The 25,923-nt window shown below is 52.0% G+C and overlaps 1 protein-coding gene across 3 annotated transcripts; it reads left to right on the forward strand.

Annotated features, from left to right (window-relative positions):
• The first annotated feature begins 11,063 nt into the window (after positions 1–11,063).
• Xirp1 (xin actin binding repeat containing 1) lies at positions 11,064–20,752 on the forward strand. 3 transcript variants are annotated; one of them, XM_004835229.4, is made up of 2 exons: positions 11,064–11,248; positions 14,202–20,752. In XM_004835229.4, the coding sequence occupies exon 2, from the start codon at positions 14,206–14,208 to the stop codon at positions 19,723–19,725; it is 5,520 nt and encodes a 1,839-aa protein (XP_004835286.2). In that variant the 5' UTR covers positions 11,064–11,248; positions 14,202–14,205; the 3' UTR covers positions 19,726–20,752. The 3 variants fall into 3 exon arrangements, with proteins under 3 accessions (XP_004835286.2, XP_004835287.2, XP_021115372.1); XM_004835230.4 differs by having other exon boundaries at positions 11,104–11,248; positions 14,205–20,752; XM_021259713.2 differs by lacking the exon at positions 11,064–11,248 and having other exon boundaries at positions 17,393–17,580; positions 17,987–20,752.
• The last annotated feature ends 5,171 nt before the right edge of the window (positions 20,753–25,923 follow it).

Genomic DNA, 25,923 nt, shown 5'->3' on the forward strand with positions numbered 1-25,923 from the left:
GTTGTTAACGCATGCAGTGTACTTGCAGATAATGCTCAAAGAGCGCAGCTCCTGGAGACTGGTGACCTATCACAGCTCCCTGCTTGTCAGCCAGTGAATTACTGCCTGCTTTCCCAGGTGGACAGTGAATCCCATGACATCACAGCCTGAGTCTGCCCTGTACCCTACCTACATCCCCCGCTCCCATCAAAGAGCCCAGCAGAGTCAGCGCCCATCAGTATCCACTTCATGGACTGTATCTCCATCGCTGCATAACAAGCCACACATGAGTAAGTGACTCGAAGCAAGGCACTTCTTTTGTTCCCAGTTCTGCTCAGCAGCAGGCTGGCTTGCTCCCCGTGGTGTCAGCTGGGACAGCTCTGCTTTAGATGGGCCTCGTTGGCGGCTGGCAGCTGACCCTGGCATGTTGGAGTGGTGTTGGCACCACATTATAAGGAGAACGTGTATGATGGTCATGATCAGAGCAGCAGTCTTTGGGACATACATCTCTGTAATCAGACCCCATCCCCACACACGCATGGGTGACCAAACACTGCCACTTTGTGGTGGACCCAGTGTTTGAACTCACGTTCAGTTAGGTACATTTTGCTCAAGGAGGAAAGGGTATCTGTCATACATTCTCAAAACGCTGGGATAAACACTGGTGCAGGGATAAAGCTTCGTACTTTGGAGAGCGTGCTGACAGTTATGAAGGTAATCCACATGCTTGTGTCACTTGCTTCTTCAACTAAAATGTGGACTCCATGAAGAGATTTTATTTTTTGAAGGATTTTATAGGTACATATATCTGTATAAACTATAACACGCACATGTATTAACTCCATTGCTTAGCCCAGAGTCCTGCACATAGTAGGTGTACATAGAATTCTTGTAGAATAAAATAAATGGACCACCCGCTTGGTCCTGCAAGGTGGAGAGGTGCTACCACCTGCTGGGCACTTGGGGCACTGCCAGCCATTTCAAGTTCATTTCTCCCTCCACCTTTGCAACTTAGTGCTCCTGCCTGTGCTCAGCCCTCTCCTGCCTGTTTTGTTCCCTCCACCTCTCTGTGGCTGCTCTGGCCAAACGCCAGCTCTGTGCACCACTGGCTCCTGTTGTGCTCTCCCCTCCTGAGTAGTTTCTTCTCTCAGTACCTTCCATCACTTGTGTCCAGTTTCCCCGCTGCCCCTCTGGCTTCTACTCCTCTGCTGCCGTTTCTCTGATGCCCCCCTTCTCCGCACTGCCCCAGGGAGAGTCTCCCCTCCCAGCCTCAGCTCCCATCTGGAAACAGCTCAGTCTTCTCAGAGTTCCAAGTCGACCCTCATGCGGCCCCCTGCAGACCACAGTACCTGGAAGACCCTGGGACCGGCTGCAGTCCTGTCCACAGACAGCTTGTCATGTCCTGCTGACCCCCCTGACTGCCCTGCTCAGGGAACAGCACCCCATCTTCTTGCTCCCCGTGCAGACCTCCGGGTTATCTATAGACCCTGCTGAATCCCCACTCACCAGACATTTGCCAAGACCTGCTCCCTACCTGTTCTGTGACCGAAGTGCTGGGGACAGAGATGAGACCTCTTGACCTCTGAGACTCCTGTCTGCACACCCTTCTGTCCACCCTGTGTCAGCCTGATTTCCCACCTTCTTGTCTTTATTTAAACTCTGCTTCTGACTAAGTGCTGTTCCCCACTGTGCCTGCCTACCGAGGCTGCTGCTGTGAAAAGATACCAGACCGGATGGCTTTATGTTCCCAGTCCTGGAGGTGATGGCAGGGTCAGTTTCTGGGGAGGCCTCTCTCCCTGCCTTGCAGTTGGCTGCCTTCTTGCTGTGATCTCACATGGCCTTTTCCGTGAGCACACACAGCCCTGACATCTCCTCTTCTTGTAAGGATGCCAGTCCCATTTGCTTAGAATCTGCCCTTATGCCCTGGTTTAACCTTAGTTACCTCTTTAAAGGCCTCTTTCCAAATATAATCACATTCAAGTACTGGGCCTCAGCACACAACTCTGGAGGAATACAATTTAGTCCACAATACCCACCATCTGCATCCATCAAGGAGCTGATCCGGGAGCCCTGGCTCACAGGATACATCTTACATACATACATCTCCTTGCTGAGCCCTCCAACACCAGGCTGGTACCTCTGTCCTCACCGGGTCAGCTCCCACTGGACTGCGGAATCATCCATCCCAGGGCTGGCTCCCAGAGGGCATCAACAAGGGTCAGTGTTACTATGCTATATGTCCAGATGTCCCCCTAAAACCTCATCACAGGGGGCTCTTTGGAAGGTGACTGGATTACAGGGGCTCATAGCTGACACACTGTTAGGAGGTGGGGCCTGGTCTGAAGAGGCGGTCACTGTGGGCATGACCCGGAATATTGTATCTCCTTCTCAGTTCTTCCTTGTACTTTCTGCTTCCTGGCCACCCTGAGGTGAGCAGCTTTCCTCCACTGTGCCCCTCTGCCCTGGAGCCAGCCAACTGTGGACTGAAACATGAGCCAAATAAACCCCTGGCGGGAGGCATCTTGTGACAGCCATGAGAAACATAACTAAGACAGGTACAGAGGAGCAGGGAGGCTGGAAAGGTCAAATGCAGGGCTCTGAACCCCAAAGATGTGGCTTACACTGCCAGCCACTCACTGCCTAGCCACAAGTGCTCTGGGCCCCCTAGACTGGGTCCTCCAGACTGGTGACAGTTCTCTAACCCCATAGACTCAGGGACAGCCAGCTCCCAGCTTTCAATCCCTCCCGGGCACTGCAGAGTTGGTACGACTTCAAGATGGCTAGACCAACACAGCAAATTCCCTCCCCATCACCTCCTCCATCTCAAAGTATCCAAGAGGATAGAGGGCCACCAGCCACTCTGACTAGGGACTAGGAAACCTGAGCTCTAGTCCTTGCTGTGAGTGTCACCACTATGTTACTTTAACATGTCAACTTAGCTTCTCTGAGCCTCTGTTTTCCAGCCTATAAAGTGAGCACACAAAGACCTCCATCACAGGGCTTCTCAGAGACTGTCTGAGATCAGACATGGATAGTAGGAGCTCAGAGAATTGGGGTTGGGTGTTAATTAAGAGGGAATTGAGGGGCCGGGGATTTAGCTCAGTGGTTCCACTGCCTGTCTCGAAAGCCCAAGGTCCTGAGTCCAAAAGGGGGGGGGGGGGTTAAAGTGAGGCATAGTGGCATATGCCTATAATCCCAGCACTCAGAGGCTGAGGCAGGAGGATCACCATGAGTTCAAGGTGAGCCTGGGCTACATAGTGAGACCCTGTCTCGAAAAACCAAAAAAAAAAATTTTAAGGGGAGGGAGGCTAAACACTGGCAGATCTGGGAAAGGTGTTTGAAGCCTAGAAAAGTACATCATATTAGCACTGTTTGATTCCCTTTGGCTGTTGACCATAGCCAAATTATATTTCTTTGCTTGGTCTCAGTTTCTTCAACTATAATTAAGAATTTTAGACCCGGAGAGGCCTTCAAATGCCACTGACTGTTACTTTTACACATTTCAGAGACCGGGAAAATGAAGCACTGTGGAGAAGTCAGGGTGGAGCTGGACCAGGACCTGGGACCCTTCTCATCTGGCCCCAGAGCCTGGCCACAGATGTATGAGCCACTTGCCCATCCCACACACCTCCCCTGAATTCACCCTTTAAATCTGTGCTCTCCAATAGAGTCACCATGAGCCACATGTGGCTACTGGGCCTTTGAAATGTGACACATGTAAAAAACAAAAAATTTGAGAACTGCTTTTCTCATCTTATTTAGCATCAATCTCTCAAAAATTCACACTCAGTTATTGGAAAAGTAGCAAAATATATTTGGGCAACTTGGGTATCTACTCCTTCCACTGTAACTTTTATTAAAGTTAAAAACAAATCAAAAGTTTCTGATGAAAAGACACTGTCTAGAGACGTATGGTAAATGTAAAATACTTACCAGATTTTGAAGATTCAATTCAAAATATCTCATAATAATTTTGATATTGATTCATGGACACATGGCGAGAGCTTGGAAATTTGAGTCTGCCATGGCTTGGATCTTAAATCTTCCCAAGGGCTTCACTCTTGAGGCGGTACACTTGGAGGTGGTGGGCTGGGTGGGGGGTCCCCCAGGAGGGATGGCAGCCCTCTCCCTCTGAGCATTCTGACTCATGATATAATTGTTTTGCTGGCCCATAAGCTCCGCTGTGATGTGTAAAACACCTGAGGTGGTTGTTTATAAAGAGAAAAGGTTTATCATGGCTCACACTCTGGAATTTCATCACAGACTCCAAACAATGGGTCAATTGATCATGCCCTGGAAGCTCACTGCTGTGTCACCATAAACCTTGTCCCTTCACAAATAATTATCCAGGCATTTATTATAGTTTAGAAAGCTGAAAAATACAGGGTCAAATAAAATCTTATTAAAATTCATTTCACATCTTTCTTTTGATTTTTTTAAATGTGACTACTAAAATATTTTAAATGACTGCTATCCAAATTATTTGGCTCTCATTATTTATATGGCTCACATTGTTTTTCTACTGCACAGCGCCACTCTAAGCCTTCAAAGCACCTCCATGATGCAGGACTGTTATTACTGTCCTCCTCTCACAGATGGAGGAATGGAAGTGAGGCTGCCTGTGTCGCTCCCTCCTCCTGGAGTCACTGGGAGCTTCAGTGGAGAATGCTTGTAAAAGACAGCTTCCTTCCTCAAACACTTGCATCCATCTCCCTAAGGGGCAGACAAAAAGTACAGCAGAGCTGGCCCTTCCACAAGCAACATCCACTCCACAGGAGCGAGGGTGGACAGGGCCCCAGTGAGAGCAAACCCCGGGTGCATCACCAAGTGGGGTTTATCGCTGGATGAAAAGATGACTTAACATACAAGAATCGATTAATGTGATGTGTCACAGTAACATAATAAGGATGAAATCACATGAGCATCTCAGCAGATGCAGAAAATGTGTTTGACAAAAGTCAACACTGATTCATGACGGAAACCCTCGATGACCTGGGAATAGGAGAGTAGAGCCACATAATGAAGCCCATGTATGAAGAATTCCCCGCTCCCATCATAATTAATGGGGTTTTAAAAATCTGAAAACCTCTCTGAAATCAGGAACAGGGCAAAGATACCCACGGTCACCACTTCTATGTAAGTCACATCCAGAGCAGTCAGCAAGAACAGGAAGTGAAAGGCACCTAAGTCATAGACGTACAATGGTCCTTGTTTGCAGAGAAAATATGATCGCTTAACAGTGTGCCTTGAATTGTCTTATGTGCTGTATATGTTTTCTGCCATATTAATCTGTAGTATGATAATTAACTTTATAAGGACTTATAAATAAATGAATCTGATGCTGGCCAAAAAAAGGAGGTAGAGAGGAAAGGGAAAAAAAGAATTGAGATGTGTTATGTACATATACGAATTCCCCCACAATGAATGTAATCGTTATGTACTGCAAACATGCACTAATAAAAATGGAAAAATTTTAAAATAAAAAGTGATTCTTACATATAGGAAACCCTCTAAATAGTCCATTTTTATAAAGCTGTTATAACTAACAAACAATTCAGTAAAGTTATAGAATGTAAAATCAACATACAACAGTTAAGTGTGAATTAATGTGGGTCAGTTAAAAATAAAAATATTGTTTTAAAAATCAGTTGTGTTTCTCCACGCTAACCCTGAACTGTCTGAAAAGGAAATTAGGAGCTCGTGCTCCAGGTGCTCAGAGTAACTCCTTCCCCTGGCTCTTTCCCCAACTCCCTCAACCAGGTCCTGGGATCTTCTCCCAGTTAAGTCACTTGCATTCAAATGCCAGTCTCAGGTTCTGCTCTTGCAAGATTACAAACTAATGCATTAAGGTACAGAAGGTTGAAAGGCTCTTGGAGGTCAATAAATAGTATCAGCCTCGGGCAATTTGACCCCAGCCTGACACTAAGCCATCCTGCACTGCCTCTCAGGCAGGAGTACAGCCCTGCTCACCACCTCCGAAGGAGAGTGGGCACACTGCCCTCTCCTCTGCCCACCCCAGAGTGAGCCAGACAGAAAATCCCTTCTCTGGATTCAGATGATTCTTTGATATCAAGAGCCCAAGCAGACCTGCCCCTTGTATGCCTGAAACAGACCTAGTGTGGCCTGCCCAAGCTGTCCCCTGCCACCCGTGTCTGCCTGTCAGCCAGAGAAGCCAAGACTGCCAGCCAGAGCCTTGGAGGACATTCAGCTTTGGACCAAGGGGTCACACTGGCACCAGGGACTTGGAGGGGCTGAGGTCCAGGGAAAACTTGTTGAGCTGATTTATTTGTTCAGCTGTCTGGGCACTGTTTCAAACACATACCATGTATTTGTATCTATACTCTATTTACATCTACATCTACATCCAAATCTATATCCATCTCTATGTACGTAATACATACACATATACATATATACATATATGTATACACACGCACATGTGTGTACGTGTGTATGTATAGGAGCTAAGAAATTTGCCAGGGTTCACACAGATAGTAAGTGTCACATGTAGAATTCAAACTCAGGCAGTCTGGCTCCTAATCATTCCTGGATCTGTTGCCAGCTAGATTAAATTCCTCCTTAAAGCGCAAGGGGGCTCAGGCATGCAGCTCCACCCAGTCCCAACCTGCCAGCTCCTGCCTAGAGGGAGGAGCTGGCAAGGTAAGGTGCAGCCTCAGGAGGAGGGACTGTAATCTGGAAAGACGTTGATATAGGAGGTGGGGTGTGGCAAAACTGGCTGGAGAAGTGGGCCAGACCTGTCGAGTTAAAGATGCCAGGAGGGCCGGGGATTTAGCTCAGCGGTTTCGACGCCTGCTGCGCAAGCCCAAGGACCAGAGTTCGATCCCCGGTACCTAAGTAAATAAATAAATAAATAAATAAGAGATGCCAGGGCCGAGCCAGGTGATTCTCCAGATACCATGTGTAGAGCCTTCTCGGAGGCTCCCATGAGATGTGGATGGCATAAAGGACACCAGATCCACCAGGAGCCCGCTAAGGTGCTCCTCACAGTGGCCCACCCTGGGTCTCCTAGACTCAGGGTGCACTTTTATTTTTGCTTTTATCTTTTCTTTCTTTCTTTTTTTTTTTGGTACCAGGGATCAAACTCCGGTCCTTGCACTTACGGGGCAGGCGGCGGAACCACTGAGCTAAATCTCCTGCCCCCTGCTTTTATCTTTTCTTTTCTTCTTCTCTTAGTCCTTTGCCCCTCACCTTTGTTTTTTATTTGTTTGTTTGTTTTTGTACCTGGGATCGAACTCAGGACCTTGAGCTTGCAAGGCAGGTGCGGTGCCACTGAGCTAAATCCCTGGCCTGAACTCTCACCTTTGAAATAAACTTTTGGCACCATTTTTAGCTTGTCTCATCCAGTTGTTGCTAGAGACAAGAGGGACCTGGAATGCTTTTGTTTGACGAACCATTTTTAAAGGCACTGCCCAACAGCAATTTCCCCTCCCCTTTACCACTCCCTCAACACCTCTCCCTCTGTTTTTTGGTGGGTTTTTTTTGGTATTGGGGATCGAACCCGGGTCCTTGGGCTTGTGCAGCAGGCAGTGAAACCACTGAGCTAAATCCCCAGCCCCTCCCTCTGCTTTTTCACAAAGATCGATTCATCAGTTCAACCTCGGTGTACTGAATTATTCCCAACCTCACTCCTCAGAAGGGCCCAAGGAGGTAGATGACCAGATCTCACCACCTGAAAGACAGCTGAAGTGCACCCGGGGCCTGAAATGTCCCGGTGCAGACGCAGCCAGTGAGGCCTCCCTGACGACCCAGCCTTGGCTGACTGCAGACATAAACGGAATTTAAACTCTACTAATCAGAAGCAGCTGATAACAAGGGCCTTCACAACTGGTTATAGAGCAGATAAGGATGTTTTCTTTGCTTTCTGCTGTGTTGGTCCTGTAAAACTTTCCCCTTGAGCTCCATTTCTGATTTGGAGCTGCCTGATTTGCCTTTTTTTTTTTTTCTTGGTTTTTGTTTTTTTGGTACTGGGGATCAAACTCAGGACCTTGTGCTTGCAAGGCAGGCGCGGCGCCACTGACGTAAATCCTCCCGCCCGACTTTGGCTTATTGTTTATTTTTTTATTATTTTTAATTTTTATTTTTGGCTTATTTTTTAACATTACCAAAGAACAGGGGCCGGAGATTTAGCTCAGTGGGGCCACCACCTGCCTCGCAAGCTCAAAGTCCCGAGTTTGATTGATCTCCAGTACGGGACGGGGTGGGGGGGGGGCGTGGTTGGGCAGCACATATACTAAAACATTACCAAAGAACGCTGATAAATAATGCCCTGTTTGCTGCCTCAGCAGCTTCATACCTGACACCTTGATAATGCGACACTATTAGATCACCACATATAGAGCAACCCCAACCGATCCTGGTTTTTCTAGAACTTACCCAGTTTTAAAACTGAAAGTCCAAAAAAAAAAAGCTGAAAGTCCAATAGACCCTGTCTCAAAAAACAAAACCAAAGAATGTGGCCTGAAAACACTATGTGCAGTGTAATAGACATTCTTCCTTAGAACCCTGGCTTTTGAACTAATTTTATTTTATTTTATATTTTTTAGGTACTGGGGATTGAACTCTGGTCCTTGCGCTTGCGCAGCAGGTGGCAAAGCCACTGAGCTAAATCCCCAGCCCCAAAACATGTTCTTTCTCAATGCTTTTTTTTTTTTGGTACCGGGGATCGAACTCCGGTCCTTGTGCTTGTAGGGCAGGCAGCAGAACCACTGAGCTAAATCCCTCGCCCCTTGAACTAATTTTAAGTGAAGTTAAATAATATATAACAATGTCTGAAGACACAAGAGACATGTAGGGTTATTTCTTCAGATAGAGTCATATAAATAAAACTGAAAGTCGGGCCTGGATTTAGCTCAGTGGTGCCGCCACCTGCCTCAAAAGCGCAAAGTCTTGAGTTCCATCTCCGGTACCAAAAAAAAAAAAAAACCCCTGAAAGTCTGAGCCCAGGATATAGCTCAGTAGTGCAGCACCTGCCTGGCAAATGCGAGGCCCTGAGTTCAATTCCCAGTACCAAACAAAACAAAACAAAACTGAAAGTCCCTTGTTCTGGGGAACTCTTCTGAGACAGCTGAGATGATTTAGTCATTCTCATTCCATAGGATGCAAGCCGTAAAGTCTTTTTGCTGGAAACCTAGAGATTTGGCTTGGAGCTTTCTGTTAGCAAAGACAAAAAGAGAAGCACTGTACATAAAAGTTTTAGTGTCTATAATAGCATTATCCTGCAGAAACTTCTGCAGTGATGGAAATCTGAACTGTCCAATATAGTAGTTTCTAGCCACACATCTCTACAGAACACCTAAAATGTGGTAGTATAACAGAGGAACAGACTATTTCATTTTACTTCGGTATTATTTAAATAGCCTCTGCTGTGAATTCGAGGCCAGCCTGGGCTACACAATGAGTTCAAGGCCAGGCTGAACCACATAGTGAGACTCTGTTTCAAAAAAATAAATAAACAGGGGCCAGGGATTTAGCTCAGTGGTGCCGACGATGCCTGCCTCGAAAGCACAAGGTCCTGAGTTTGATCCCTGGTACCTAAATAAACAAACAAATGAATAAATAAATAGGGCTGGGGATGTAGCTCAGTGGTACCACACCTGCCTGGCAAGAGCAAGGTCCTGAGTTCAATCCCTGGTGAAAAAAGGAAGGAAGGAAGGAAGGAAGGAAGAAAAGAAAAAGAAAGAGAAAATTTTTTTAACAACCCCAATTGGTTAATGGCAACTGCATTAGACAGCACAGGTGTATTAGATAAAAACCAACAAGGTGCTCAGGAAGAAGCTTAATGTCAAGGCCTGAATTTCTCCTAAGACTTAGCACACTTGAGGCAAATATAATAGTGCATTTGTCATATATATATATATATATATATATAGTGCCATATATAAAAGCAAGGGCTTCTATAGCAGTGCCACATGCTAACGATCAAGAGCCCTTTTCAAAGGTTCATTCACTCAGTTCTCAGTTATCCTACAAGGTAGGATAACTTTCAGATAGGCACTTTCACCATCCCCGGGGATAAGGCCCCTCCCGGATCCTGAGAGAGACCAAAGGAGAGCAGATCTCCCACCCTTCCTAGGTGGAGCTGGAGCCCAGGGAGCCGTCGTGAGGTAGAAAAGAGCAGGAAAGAGGGAAGAGGAGAGGGCCTCTGGAGGCCCCCGCCGCCACCCCAAGACTGACAGCACTTGACTCCATGGAAAAACTGAGCAATGACTGGCACTAGAGTGCATCTGGGGCGTCAGAAGTAAGACTTTGTCTGCCAGGTCACAGGGTATCCCTGTACCCGCTTAGACGTGGAGCCTGGACCCACCCAGGAAGCCTCTTCCGTATGAGCTGTGGGTGTTCCCCAACTTCCCTCCATACCGGTCCAAGTGCCCGCATCTCTGAAGCCCACCAGGTCCCTCAGGCTCTTCCAGGGAGCAAAAGAGGAGGCAAATGTGATACCCCTACCTCACTGCCACCCTCGTCTGTGACTGAGCAGCTGATGACTCCAGAGTCAGAAATAGCCCCGAAGTCAGCTCCCTTGTGCCACATTCCTCTCCTCTCCATTCCCAGAGAGTCTAGGCCCTGAGTCACAGGGAAGAGTCCAGAAGTGGACAAGGACCTACAGAATAGTGTGGAAACTAGGGCCCTCTTGAGGAGCTGGGGGCGGTTATTCAGAAATTCCCCAACCCTTCTCTCTGGAATGAAGACAGGGGAATGAGGAGGGAGGAAGGCTGGGCTCCTCTCAGAGGGCTCTGACCCCACACGATGGTGTACATGGCATCCACACCAGAAACCAGCCCAGCCTAGAGAAAGGGGATTCAGAGGATTAGAGGCAGGGTCATCCAGGTATCAAATGCCCCTCCTTATTCATTCCCCCAAAATAGCCTGGTCACCCCCACCCCAGGCCACAGCTGAGTCACTGCCCCACTCCTCAGAGCAGACTTTGCACGAATGAAGCTCTGCTCTCCCTCCCAGCCCTTCCCCTGCTCAGAGGACACGACTGACTCCTCGGGATGGAAGAGAGACTTCCACAAGCTCTAAAAATAACAGAACCACTTAATACTCTGCACATAGCTACCCTACCCGCCCCCACGCTGGCCCACCCCAACCAGCAAGATAAAGGCAGCTGCCAGGCAGGCAGAGCACAGACCCAGAGCCAGGGCAGTGAGAAGACGCCTGACCAAATCCGAACAAGAGTCCAGCAGAACGACAGACCCCTGACTGCACCTGCTACAGACCCAAGCACCCCAGCAGCCTAGTGAGACCCTCAGTGAGTAACCTGCCCCTGACCTCCATGGCATAGCAGCTCTCAAGCCTGGGCCCTCTGAACCCTCTGGGATGGGTGGATCTGGGGCACGTGGCAAGGGGGTTGGGAGAGAGCCGGAGTCCACGAGGAAGGTTCAAGAATTTGTGTCGCTCAATGGGAGTTCTTGGAGAAGCTGCCCACAGGCCTAGGCCAGCCAAAGGGATGGCCATTTTCCAGTCAGGATAATCCAGAAGGTTTTCAGGGGGTGCCTGGAGATCTGATTTTTTTTTTTTTGGTACCAGGGATTGAACTCAGGACTTTGGGCTTGCAAGGCAGGTGGCAGAACCACTGAGCTAAATCCCCAGCCCTGGAGATCTGAGTTTTAAAATCCAGGTGTGAAGCACCTCAGGCTTCAGGGGATCCTCCTGGGCAAGCCTCACAGGCCCAGGGACTGGAGGAAAGAGGACAGAGAGCCAGGAGGGAGTGGGGATTGGAGACAGTCAGTGGACCAAGATGTACTCTAGGACAGGCCCCTCGCCTCACTGCTGTGGGCAAAAGTCTTGGCATGTCCTGTCCATGAATAGCCCCCCAGTGCTGGCCTGAGCCCAGCTCCCTACTTATGGTGGCCTAGAACCTGGGTAGGATGACTCTGCCTGGCCACCTCTTGCCCTGTGGGAAAGCCCTCAGGCCGGATCTGAGTCCCCTAGAGGTGAAAACGGGAGAAGGCCAGGCTAAGGAGGAGCCCCGGATGAAGGGGGGCATCCTGAGAGGCCACGCTCTGGGACAGTCTGGTTCCAGTTCTGAATTCTGCCCTCACCCCAGCTCTGCGCCGGATCTCAGGCTAGGCAAGGGTGAAGGAGGGAGGGCCAGGAGTTAGGAAACCCATTGCAGGCTTTGCTCTGCCTAGCTGGGCCTCCCTGGGCAGCTCTTCAGTTTCCCACTCTGAACAAGAAGAGGGTTGGATTCTGTGACCTCCAGAAGGTCCAAAGGTCCTTGGACTGGTGTCTCTGGACTGATTCCAGCACCCTATGACCTTAGCAGGGTTTCTGGAGATTCCTGGGAATGGGGATAGGGTAGAGTTGGTGGCCTGAACATGATATCTGCTTGGGCTACCACCAGGGCTCAGGAATTAAAGGAAACCACCCAGAATGTTCAGGAGACTCCAGCTGAAGGCTTCAGCACTCACACTCCTCAGGGCTCTGAGGTCCACAGTAGTCAGGCCATACACTCCCAGGTCAGTTTCCTCTCTCCTCCTTCTGAGAAGGAATCCTGTCCCCCACCTGCTGCCAGTATCCCTGCACCTACCCACAACCACTGTTTCCTTTGACCAGGGGAGGGCTCCAGGCTCCAGTGCCCAGGTGAGCTGCAGGCCATGGGTCTGGGGCCATACAGGAACCAGGAGACTGAGCCCTCCGGGAGCCAAGGGTAATGAAGGAGATGGCATGCAACACGGCCACCAGGGTCTCCACTGGCTGAGCCTGAACCTCCCTCTGAGTGCAGGGCTGCTATTCTGAGGCCAGGATCTCAGCTATATTTAGCCCCAAGAGTGGTGAGGAGCTGTGGGAGAGGGGAAGCAGGAGGACTGAGTGCTTTTCATTCTTTCCCTACTGGGCTCTGGGGACTGTCGTAACACCTGTCATAAGACAGATAAGACATAGATGAGACAGAAGCCAGAGAAGAGCTTGAGGCACGGGAGGCCATTGAGGGTGAGGGCAGAGCTGGGGACAGGCCTGCCTTGTGGAAGCTGATGGACATAAAGAGGGGGGAAAAGAGGAGCCCAGAGCTAGCTTGGGGCTTCAGGGGCATACCTCAGCCTGAGATCCTACACCCAGAAATGCCCAAAGCTATGCTTGCATGCACACCGATGAGTTGGAGTCTCCATAGGCAAGGGGCAGGGCTGTGTCTACAAAGAGGACCCTGGTTCCCCAGTCTTTCCCCCTGGAGGTGTTACCTTCATATTCTCCCAGGCATGCCTGCTGCAGAAACAGGTACCCTGGCCAATACAAAAGCTTCACATCCCCAGCCCCCTTATTTCTTGGAGGCCAGGGACCCTTAAACAGGGTCTAGAGACCCCAAGCCAGCACCACCTGCCACTCATTCACCAAGAGCTGATTCTGAATCTCAGTTTCCTCATATTTAATCATAAAAGTTTGGGCTAAAAGACCTTTACGATCCACCTAGCTCAGACCTTCTGAGTCTTGGGGGACAGGACAGAAAACTCAGACCTAGAATTGAGAATTCTTGAATTCTAGAATTCTGCCTAACCATGAGATATTTGGTGAGCAAATTCCCCTCCCTGATCCTTGGTTGCTTCTGCTATGGCATAGGCTACTGACTCCTGCCACATCTCTCTGGACCTGGGAAAGTTTGAAGCGAGTTGAGTGCAGGGAAGTAGAGATTTGGCTGGGTTTCAGGCCAAAGTGCTCCCTCTGGTCCTCTGCAGAGGAATTGCATCTCCATGCCAAAGCAACACTCAACAGTTTAGGGACTCCTCCACTCCAAGACTGAGAACCCATCAATCAGGATTTCCACAGGCCACTCACCTAGGGGTCTAATTTTCACCTAGGGGTCTAATTTTCACCTAGGGGTCTAATTTTCACCAGGGAAAACTGATTTTGGCAAAGAAAGGCAAAGACAAGACATCCAGTTTTCCCACTGGAAATTAGGCATCCCTTCCATTCCTTGGAGCTGAAGGAAAGACTCTCAAATTCAGTGGTGCCCCCCCCCCCGCTCCCTAGCAACCAAGGTGAAGCTTGGAAGCAGGAACTAATCTTGAGGGGTGGGTCCACAGGTCCCAAGTTCAAGATTTGTCACACACCAACCATGCAGGTAGCAAAGTGAGCCTCAGGGTCTCTAAATAAAAGTCACCCAAAGCTAATCAACCCCTGGGCTTTGCTCCCTGCCACTGGTCCCAGCAACTGTCTCCACCTGACCTGAGGACCTCAATGCCACCCTCATCTCTGTCCCTTTCCCTCAGAAGGATGGCCGAAACCCAGGCGCAGGCGACCCCCAAGCCAACCGTCCCAATGGCAACTGCAGAGGGCCTGTCGCTGCCTCCACCCTCGACCCTGGGACACCTGCCACCACCACCACCCAAGGAATCCTTCTCCAAGTTCCACCAGCAGCGGCAAGCTAGCGAGCTCCGCCGCCTCTACAAGCACATCCACCCGGAGCTCCGAAAGAACCTGGCCGAGGCTGTGGCCGAGGATCTGGCTGAGGTCCTGGGCTCCGAGGAGCCCACAGAGGGTGACGTCCAGTGCATGCGCTGGATCTTTGAGAACTGGCAGCTGGACGCCATTGGTGACCGTGAGCAGCCAGCTGCCAAGGAACCCGTGCCAGGCGGCGATGTCCAGGCCACCTCCCGCAAGTTTGAGGAAGGCTCCTTTGCCAACAGCGTAGACCCCCAGCCACCAGGACCCCAGCCATCTGGAGGTGACGTTCGTGCTGCCCGCTGGCTGTTTGAGACAAAGCCGCTGGATGAGCTGACAGGCCAGGCAGAGGCGACAGAGGCCCCGGGGAGGGAGCCTGTAGCCAGTGGAGATGTGCAAGGGACCAGGATGCTCTTTGAGACTCGACCACTGGACCGCCTGGGCTCCCGCCCCTCCATGCAAGAGCAGAGCCCGCTGGAGCTGCGCTCAGAGATCCAGGAGCTGAAAGGTGATGTGAAGAAGACGGTGAAGCTGTTTCAAACCGAGCCACTGTGCGCCATCCAGGACGCCGAGGGCGCCATCCATGAGGTCAAGGCGGCCTGCAGGGAAGAGATCCAAAGCAACGCGGTAAGGTCCGCCCGCTGGCTCTTTGAGACCCGCCCACTGGACGAGTTCAATCAGGACCCTAGTCAGGTGCGGGTGATTCGCGGGATCTCCTTGGAAGAGGGGTCCCGGCCGGACGTCAGCGCTACGCGTTGGATCTTTGAGACGCAGCCCCTGGACGCCATCAGGGAGATCCTGGTGGACGAGAAGGACTTCCAGCCATCCCCAGATCTCGTCCCTCCAGGACCAGATGTTCAACAGCAGCGGCATCTGTTTGAGACTCGCGCTCTGGACACTTTGAAGGGGGAGGAGGAGGCTGCAGCTGAGGCCCCGCCCAAGGAGGAGGTGGTCCCTGGCAATGTCCGCTCCACCCTGTGGCTGTTTGAAACCAAACCCCTGGACACTCTCGGAGACCAAGTCCAAGTGGGTCACTTGCAGCGGGTGGGCCACCAGGAAGATGAAGGGCTCATGTGTGCTGGCTCATCACCACTTCCTGCCTTTCTGGGTGCCCCGCAGAGGGATGGGGTGAAGGGGGACGTGAAAAACTTCAAGAACCTTTTTGAGACCCTTCCCCTGGACAGTATCAGGCAGGGGGAGGCTTCAGTCCCTGGGAGTGTGAACCCAGCAGGAACCACTGATTTTGCTGGGCAGTCCCAGGCAGCAGGCTCCCCGGTGTACGCCGTGCAGGACAGCGAGGGCCAGCTCCATGCCCTGACCTCGGTCAGCAGAGAGCAGGTAGTGGGAGGTGATGTGCAGGGCTACAGGTGGATGTTTGAGACTCAGCCCCTAGACCAGCTGGGTCGAAGCCCCAGTACCATCGATGTGGTACGGGGCATCACTCGGCAGGAAGTGGTGGCTGGAGACGTAGGGACAGCTCGGTGGCTCTTTGAGACCCAGCCCCTGGAGGTGATCCACCAGCGGGAGCAGCAGGAACGACGAGAAGAGGAGGGAAAGACTCAAGAAGGCCCCCAGCCCGAGGCACCCCCAAAAGTCGATGTACAGACCATCCGGTGGTTGTTTGAGACATGCCCAATGAGTGAGGTGGCAGAGAAGCAGTCCTCAGAAGTCACAGATCCCACAGCCAAGGCCCAGGCACGGTCCTCCACCTGGATGTTCAAGCCCCAGCCTCTTGACCCAGCAGAGGACTCCAGGGAGAAACACTTGCAGGTCAGCCAGGTGCAGGCTGGGGAAAGACAGACCAATGGGCATATCTTTGAGACTGAGCCTCTGCAGGCCTCCGGCCGTCCCTGTGGAAGAGGGCCTGTGCGATACTGCAGCCGGGTGGAGATCCCTTCAGGGCAGGTGTCTCGGCAGAAGGAGGTTTTCCAGGCCTTGGAGGCCAGTAAGAGGGAAGAGCAAGAGCAGGACTCCAGGACGGCCCCTGGGCCCATCGCCACTGGCTCTGTGCACAAGTTCACCTGGCTATTTGAGAACTGCCCCATGGGCTCCCTGACAGCTGAGAGCATCCAAGGGGGTGACCTGGAAGAAGAGCAGCCCAGGAAGCCCTCCAGCAATGGGACACCAGAGAAGCAGGAGACTGCAGCCGAGGGGACACTTCGGACTCTGCACGCCACACCTGGCATCCTCCACCACAGAGGCATCCTCATGGAGGTTCGAGGGCCAGGGGAGCTCTGCCTTGCCAAGTATGTGCTCCCAGGGCCAGGGCAGGGACGTCCCTATGTACAGAAGGAGGAGCTAGTGTCCGGTGAGCTGCCTAGGATTGTCCGCCAAGTGCTGCGCCGGCCAGACGTGGACCAGCGGGGCCTGCTGGTGCAGGAGGACCAAACTGGCCAGCTCTGGCTCCATGCACTGAGGCTGCCAGCTCCAGGCAACAGTGGGAATATTGAGGACATGGATCCTGAGCTCCAGCAGTTACTAGCTTGTGGCCTCGGGACCTCAGTGGCAAGGACTGGGCTGGTGATGCAGGAGACAGAACAGGGCCTAGTCTCCCTGACCGCCTACTCCCTACAGCCCCAGCTAACCAGCAGGGTCCCAGAAAGGAGCAGTGTGCAGCTGCTGGCCAGCTGCATAGACAAGGGAGACCTGAGTGGCCTGCATAGTCTGCGTTGGGAGCCACCAGCTGACCCAAGTCCAGGGCCAGCCACTGAGGGAACCCAGAGGCTTCTCCCAACTGAGAGCATCATCCATGTTCCCCCACTGGATACCAGCTTGGGGATGGGGCATCTGAGAGGCCCAGGGGCCACCTCCTGCCTCCCTCAAGCCATTGCAAAGGCAGTCCCTCTGGCTGGGCAGGCTGCACCCCCAGCCCCATTGCAGGATACAGAAAAGCAAGAGGACAGCAGTCACACTGGGCAGAAAAGGACGGCAGCCTTGGGAAGGTCAGAAGGCACCATGGCTACCCATGCAGAGTCCAGGGCCCCAGACCTCCAGGCAGCCTTGCAGAGTCTTCAGATGGCAACAGCTGAAGCCCAAAGCCTGCACCAGCAAGTTCTGAGCAGGCACAAGCAGGGCTCCACCCCTGCAGCCACAGCTGTGCCAGTCCAGGATGGCCTACCAGCACCAGCCCCTGCCACGGCAGCTACCCAGAGCAACAGCAGGCGTGTGGCTGCAGGTGACTCCAGGACCCCAGCAGCCCCCAGAAAGGTCAGTGGGGAAGAGAAAGCACCACCCAGAGGGCTGCTTGGGGGGTGGGTGACAATTCAGGATGGCATCTACACTGCTCACCCTGTGAGAACCTCTGATCCACCCAGGGGTGTCCAGCCAAGGGAAAGGGAGACTGTCCACTCAGCCCAGGCTCCCAGCCTACTCCCAGGAGGCCCAGCTAAGAGTCTGGGGCCAGGGCGGGAGGAGCCTGGGGCCTGCACACAGAGGGCCTGGAGGCCTCCAGGGAAGATCATGGCCCAAGACTGCCCAGGGGGCCTCCAAGCTTCAGAGACCACCCTGAAGACTGACCCTTTGGCCCACCACACACTGCCCTCTGGGGCCCAGGCTGCAGGTGCCAACCTGCATTTCCATAATGCCTCTGTTCCTCCCCCTCCTGCTCTCCCAGCTGCTGTGACAGGACCTGACCTCCCAGGCCAAAGCCAGCATGATGAGGACTCTATCCAGCAGGACTCCAAGACCCTACAGGAACCCTTTCTTCACACCCTTCATAGCAACCCTACTGGCCAGAGAAACCCTGGGGAGTCACAGACAAAGACCCCCAAACTAGAACCCACTATGCCTCCAAGGAAGAAGCCTCCAGTGCCCCCCAAACCTGCACACCTAAGCCAGCTCCCTCCTCAGAGGCCACGCAAGCCCTCAGTTCCGTCACCCAGCTTCTCCTCAGAGCTGGGACGAGGAGAACACAAACCAGGTGAGACACCAGCAGCCAGCCCTCGGCCAGCCGAGGTTCCCACTGCAGGAGGCCAGGGCTGCGTGCCTGTGGCTGGCTGGGCCAGTGCACAGAGCCATCTCACAGCCCAACATGACCTCATTGCCGAGGCTCAGGCTGCTGGTAGCAATGTGCAGAGCCCTGGGCCTACCAAGCTCAGCGCTTTCAACAGTGACTCTGCCTCACCACAGTGGGGCCCCAGCCCACCAAGAGAGCAGCCCATAGGATGTCCCAAGCAGGGGTTCTCCAAGAGCCCCCAGATTCTGCAGGGAAGCCAGCAAGAGCTCCAGGGCCTCCTGAGTCAGGTGCAAGACCTGGAGAAGGAGGCTGGATGCAGCATGGATGTGCAGGCCCTGCAGAGACTCTTTGAGGGCGTGCCCCAGGTAGGAGGGGTTGCCCCTCAGGCTCCGGCCGCTCCTCACAAGCCCAAGGCCTCAATGGAGCAGGCTTTTGGGGAGCTGACTCGGGTTAGTACAGAGGTTGCCCAGCTGAAGGAACAGACCCTGGCCAGGCTGCTGGACATTGAAGATGCTGTACACAAAGCCCTCAGCTCCATGTCTAGCCTCCAGCCTGGAGCTAACACCAGAAGCCATTCCCAGGAACCCCAAAAGGATCACAGTCCCCAAAAGGTCACTGTCTCGGCCTGCAGTAGAGCCAGACCCAGTTGCTCAGGCCAGGAGATCAAAGATCCAACAGCTATCAAGAGCCAAGCCAAGGTTGAATGCCATACTGAAGACCAGAGTCAAGCAAAGATCAGAAATCGCACAGAGGTCAGAGGTCAGGCAGCCTCAACTACCACAAGGAGGCAGGAGACATCAAGGAAAGATTCAGGTCTCCCTGGAGTCCTGCTTTCCAGCAGAGAGTCACCCTCTTCCCCAATTTTCATCTCCATCCAGTCAGGCACACGAAAGCTTCTAAAGGCTTCCAGCACTAAGGACAGCCCTGAAGACTCAAGGAACAGTGCACACCTAGCTCAGAGCCAGGCCCTGATCCACCAGGAAGGTGTTTGGGACACAGCTGGGGGAACAGAGGTGGCCACCAAGTGCCCTGGGCAGCCCAAGCCTGCCCCTACCTTGACCATCCCTCTGCCTACAGGGCAGCAAAAGAACATTCTGGAGCTGCAGACTGGGCCAGGTGGCTCCCAGTGCTGTGGAGCCACGAGAACTGTGACTGAACAGTATGAGGAGGTGGACCAGTTTGGGAACACAGTCCTCAGTTCCTCCACCACAGTCACCAAGCAGGCAGAGCCATCCAGGGGCGCAGAGCCATCCAGGGGCCCAGCTCCCCACCTCGGGCTCCATGTCTCCCCCTTGCTGAGGCAGTTCCTGCACAGGTCTGGTGGGCTCAGCAGTGGCCCAGCAGAAGCTGAGATGGCATGGGTGCCCTGCAGCCACTCCCAGCCAGCTGCCCAGTGAGTCCCTCCTTGGAGTGCCTCCCTTAGGACCCAAGGACCGAGGTGGTTGCCTTCGTCCTTGCCTTGCAAGAAGAAAGGACATCTTCTAAGGACTGTTGAGGGCTGTTTCCACCCAGTTCTTGCAAAGGGGTCAAGAAAGACCAAGAAGAAACCCACTGAGTGGTGCTGGCCTGGTGCAGAGAGATACAATATGTGCAGACACATGTGCTACTCACACAGGCCTGGCCCATACCTGCACACATGTGAGCCCACAGAGCCATCTCCCTCCAACCTCAGCCTGGATTTCTTTTATAATAGAGCCTGAATGTTGTAAGCCACCCTCTCCTTAAGCCCTGGAGAAGACCAGGGCCAACTGGCCACGGGGTTGGTATGTTTAGGATTGGCTGTGCCCCACCACGTTTCACTGGAAATGGGGAAGACAGTCTGAATAAACCCGACATTGATTCTCTATTCAGTGTCTGTTTGCACATCTGTTCCAGAGTCTGTGTTCACACTGTGAAAATATCAGCCACAGCCTCCAGCTTCCCAGTTTTCCTAGTAACATCAGGGTTGTAAGGCTGTGAAACGCCACCCCTCTCTGCCAGAAGGCCCTGGTCACTCCTCTGTTCTCCACCTGACACACGCACACCGCTGCCCCTTCTACTTCAGGCCTTCCCCCCTGGATCTTCCTGAACATCGTGGTGGTTTTAGAATCCTGCCCCAAAGCAGGAGAGCAGCCCCGTGGGGCTCAGCAAGGTGGGAGGACCTCACACCAGGAGGGTCAGTATACCCAACATGGCTGGGCCACTGTGTGCTGCAAAGGGGCCCCTGGGAAGGAAGGAAGTGCTCAGGTCCTGAAAACTGGAATGATTTAGTGAACAGTCTCTTTCCCTCTCTCCCCCCTGCCCCCTGCTGTCTTCTGTCTTCTCTTTCCTCTCTCCTCTTTTTTCCAGTACCAGGGGTTGTTGCCAGGGCCTTTTCCCAGAGCTATATCCCCAGCCCTTTTTTTTGACACAAGGTCTCATTAAATTGCCAAGGTTGGATTTAAACCTGTGATTGTCATGCCTCAGCCTTTTGGAGTTCTGGGATTACAGGCCTGCAGCACCACAATAGGCTCTTGCTTTTTTTTTTTTTTAATCACCCCGTCCCACTATGTAATCCAGGCTGGCCTGAAATTCACTGTGTAGCCAGAGCTGTCTTCAAACTTGTGGTCTGCCTGCCTGAGCCTCCAGGAGGGCTGGAATTACAGGCAAGCACTACTACATCCAGCTTCAGTCTGTCTTTCTAAAACCACTGAGCCCCTTCTGAAAGCCAGGTCTGCTCTAGGTTCCAAGGGTCCTGCTCTCAGGAAACTGAGAGACATTTTATCATAGGAAGATGGAGAGACAAGAAAAATCAGATCAGGAATAGAGTGAGGAAACTGACTGGGCTGCCTTCCACTCTGGGAAGTGTTCTAATGCAGTGATGGGACAATGACAAGGGATTCCCTTGGAGAGGATGCCAGCACAGAACCTCCCTAAGAAGGAAACATCTCATCTAAAATCTGAATACAAGCATCTGGATAGTGGAAGTTGGGGGCAGGTGCCACACGGACAGAATAAAACTTTTCAGACCCAGGGATAGAGTAAATTTAGCTCCTGGGTTTCCTGGAGACTTTTCCAGAGAAAGGGGCATCAGCAGGTGGGGTTCCCCGCACAAGTTTCTGTGGGAATTTGCACATACTTTGCTCCATTTGAACAGATAGGCAGGCTCCCACCCTACCACCCCAGCCCAGGACTCAGCCAGCACATTATCCACACTGGCTCCTCAGTGCCTGCTCAGCTGATTGGGGTTGGTCCCCTGGGCAACAGGAGTGTTACACCTACTGCCCCTCTGGACGGGAAGCAATCAAGATGCCAAACCTACCTGACTCCATGTGGTATCCCCATGGTACTGACCCAAAGTCTCCCTATCCTGCCTTCTCGGGATCTCATTCCTTACAGGGCCCAGCACCTTAAAGCACCCTGTTCTCCTCAGTGTTCTCCTTTGTCAAATGGAGACGATTATAGCACCTATAATTGTGTCAATTAAGTGAATTAGTAAGTACTTGATACTCTGGCATCTGGAGTTCAAAGACATTGGCTTTTAATATTGCTGTAATTCGTTTTTAATAGATCTCCGTTCTCACCCGCAGGGGGGGTTCCTGTCTTATTCATCTTGGTATTCCTAGTGCTTATCCGGCGCCTCCACACACATCAAAAAAATGACTGCCTACGTGAAGGAAGTGAATAAGTACATCTGTCGATTCATCCTACTGACGTTTATCAGCTCTTCTTGCCAGGTTTCCTTCAGGGTGCTAAAAATAGAGATGAGCAAGGCAGAATTTATCCTTGACCTCATGCAATTTAGATTTAAAGAGCGAAGACAACACGTCAGCAGATTAGATAAGTTTGCAAGAGAGGAATGCTGAGAGTAAAATATGCCGGTCCACGAGGGGAGGGCTGGTAATCACTTTAGCTTGGGAGGTCGGGGACCCCGGCTATGCAGAGGTAACCCGAATGGCTGGGGAGCCAGGCTGAAGGTGGTGGCTCAGCAGGAAGAGTGGGAAGAGTGGGAAGAGGCGGGTGTGTGGGTGTGGAGCGCACCGACCACAAGGAGGGCAGCGGCGGCCGGCCGGGCCTCGCCCAGGCTCTCGCACACCTGCCGCCACACCTGCCGCCACACCTGCGGCCCGGATCGAGGCTCCGCCTCGCACCCACGCCCGGAAGAAGACGGGGCTGAAAGTGAGTCTGGAGGCGGAGCGCGCGGCGCCCCGCCCCGCCCCTGCGCCCGCAGGGCGTGTGTGTCTCCTCCGCGCCCCCCCCGCGGTTGCCAAGGTGACGGTGACGTCGAGGGGCCGCGAGGTTCAGAACGTTCGGCAGTCGGCGGCGGTTGCCGGGAAACGCTCGGCGGGCGCGCAGCCAGGGGCTGGCTCCGGGCTGAGACGCAGTCGGGGCCGCCCTTGCCCGGAGCCTCCCTCTTGGATTCCAGATGGCTGCGGGCCTGCGGGCCTCCTCTCATGGTGGTCTTGGCTCCGCCCGGGACCGACCTGCCGGGCAGGGCCCTCCACCCTCCTTGGTATACTGTCATTGCCTCTGCACCTGGAACTCGTCCTTCTGTCCCCATCTTCTCTGCCATCACCCTACCTCGGGCCACCATCCATCTCCTCCTTCTGAGGGATGAGGCACTGCCTTAGCCTCACAGGTGGTCCTCTCCCCTTTGTCCTGTCTGTCCCTATAATGGGTCCTCCACCAGGCAGCCAGATCAACCCCTTCCTGCCCAACACTACAGGGGCTTCCAGTTCACTCAGCCTGGCACCTAAACTCCCAGTGGCTTAGCTGTCAGCGTTTCCTGTCCCTTTAGCGCTCGCTCTCCTCTTCACCTTAATCACACTGGCTTTCTTGCTCGCTGTACCTTCCTGGAAGCCTCTTCTAGATCTTTAGTGACTGAGCTTCTCAGATCTCACTTCTGATGGCCCTCTGGAAAAGCTTTCCCAGATCTATCCTCCCCTTCCTCCAATCTAAAGAAGCCTTCCTGCAAGTTTCCACGAGGTTTCAATCTTGCTCACTTCTTTGTTGTTCGTGTTGTAGCTATTATCTCTGCAAACAGAGCCACACTTAGTGGTTTAAACACCAACATGGGACGGTGCTAATAAATCCTTTGGGCCAGGAATTTGGACAGGACACAGCAGGGGCCGCCAGTTCCTATGCTGTAGTGCCTGGGCCTCAGCTGGGATATATGCACGGGGCATCTCTGTGTGGCCTGGGCCTCCTTGCAGCAAGGCCATCCCAGGGCAGCTGGACTTCTGTATTGTGGCTGGGGCTCCAAAGACGTATTCCACCTCACAAGGCAGAAGGTGCATGCCTTTTGTGACCTGGCCTCAGAAGTCACCAAGAATCACATTGGTCCATTCTGCTGGTTACAAGTAATCCGAAAGTCTGTCCAGGTTGAAAGGAAAAGGCATTGAACCTTTTTAGGCAAAATGGGGAAAGGAGAACATGAAACTGTCTTTGGAAAGTACCATCTGCAGACACACTTCTCAAGTGCACTATCATCCTCGTGAAGAACTGTTTGTTGCTTAAAGCATCTCCTTTGTCTAGGTGGCACAAAACACATAGTATGTGCTTGATTCATTTTTTTTTTTTCATTTTAAATTTTGGCTTTTTTTTGGAGACAAGGTCTCACTAGGTAGTTCAAACTAGCCTCTAATTTGCTCTGATCCTCCTGCCTCAGCCTCCCAAGTGCTGGGATTACAGGTGTGGGCCAACACACCCAGTTTAATTCATGTTTAGTGAATTCTGTAATTACAGTTTTGTCTTTAAGAAGTCATCTGAACCCAGCTGTTCTCCCAATAAGTGTTTCCTGCCCCATCCTTGATTTAGGCTAATCTGTGTTGGAGAAAAGCCCAGCATTTGTATTGCAAGGAGGGACTAAAGTAAAGCTTGTTTGGTAGTGATGGGGTACAGCTATTTAGGGATTGGAAAATGTGAGGCCAGATGAGATTCAAGGACAGTTTTCTACCAAAAGGGATGCTCGGGCTGAGTCTGCTTTTTCCTATTCTGAACTCTGTAAGGTCCAGGAGGATTCGTTTTTTGTCCTCCAGGCCCTGGGGGCAGGAAGGTGGCCCAATGGGAAAGGAGCTTTGGAGAGGTTCGTGGTGGGGTGCAGAATGTCAGTTAGGGACAATTGCAGGGACCTGCAGGTAGCCCTGAAGCTGTCCACATGCCTAGTGAATTACTCTAATTCTCCCTGCTTCATCAGTCATGAAGGGCATTCCATTTGCTCTTCCCACTGTCCTGGAGCACCTACAGTTTCAACTCCCCTCGTCCCCTTTTCCACAAGGGGCAAACAGGGGCAGTGGCATCTGCCATTCACCCAAGCCAGAGAAGGCAGCCCAGGCCTCTCCCTGCCCTGCCCCCTCACACAGCCCCTCCCCCATATGCTGAGGCTCCCCTCCCCCTCTGTCTCCATCGTGCTGTGCTTTCTGTCACTCCTCCAGTCCAGCCCTCCACCTTTCCCAGGAAGCCTTTCAAGGCCCTACCGTGTAGCTGTGATTATCCCCTCTCTAAATCGTTCCCTCCAGGGTCTTTCATGTTCTGTCTACCCCAGTTTTGCCCAAAGCCAGCTTACCAATTAGGCACAGTTGGGCTGGGGATTTAGCTCAGTGGTTTCGCCACCTGCTGCACAAGCGCAAGGATCTGAGTTCGATCCCTGGTACCAAAAAAAAAAAAAACCCAATTAGGCACGGTAGTCTTGGTTCCTAACTAAGGTCCACAATATTTTTAGGGGCCCATAAAAATGGTTTTAACTTTTTTTAAACTCTGAGGGGGGGGGGAACTTTTAGAAAGAAGAAAATGTTTTAATATGTGATATTAACATATTCATCTTTATATTGCAGGTAGCTAAATTAGTTAGAAATTATTATAAGGTAGTTAGACAAAGCTGGGCCCTTAACATAAAAAAACAATTGAGGCACATTCACCGGTTAGCATTATAAAAAGAGAAGAGATACTACACTTATCTGCTTCCCTAGAGATGCAAAGGAGTGATTGATATTCTAAAGAGACATCAATCTCCCTAGGTCATTTCCTTTCCAGAAATTCCTGGTTCATTCTCTGTACCCTTGCTATGTGACTTGTTTTCCCATTTGACCCCCATTTAATCACTATTACCTGAGTGACTATACTTGTAATCTTATTGGTTGATTATGGTTTTGTCCCACCTCATGCTCACCTTGTGAATTTACGTTGGATCTTATTGGTTGGCTCATTTTTGTACCTGTCTCACCTTGTGTCTTTGCTCCATAAAAATCATCTGGGAAACAGGGCCCTGGCCAACCCACTTTCTGGCCCCCTCTCCGTCTCTGTTAGACAGGAGCTATTTTTCAGTAAATTTTTCCTACTCTTAGCCTCCATTGTTCTTAGAATTCATTCTTGATAGAGTTCTCTGCTAGATAAAATGGCCCCAGAACCCTGCATCCTAAAATGGCCCCTGCCTACAGGAAATGAGTCACTCCAGAGAACAAAGACCTGCTCTTTCCTGTTGCCCCCAGTCATAGCCAATCATCTGCCTCCACCACACTCCCCGGAGCCCTTATAAACCTCCCTCAGCCAACCCCTGGTTGCCGTTCTCGCCATTGTTTGAGATATCCCAGCACCTCTGTCCCTTCATAAAAGCCCTACTTTGGGTGTTTGTGTCTCAG

The sequence above is a fragment of the Heterocephalus glaber genome, unplaced genomic scaffold (genome assembly GCF_053883595.1).
Source record: "Heterocephalus glaber isolate CG9 unplaced genomic scaffold, H.glaber_assembly_v1.0 deba00000122, whole genome shotgun sequence".
NCBI lineage: Eukaryota > Metazoa > Chordata > Mammalia > Rodentia > Bathyergidae > Heterocephalus > Heterocephalus glaber.

What these genes read in the sequence shown, in the direction of transcription:
- Xirp1 (XM_004835229.4), top strand. Translation starts at nt 14,206, where the DNA reads ATGGCCGAAACCCAGGCGCAGGCGACCCCCAAGCCAACCGTCCCAATG.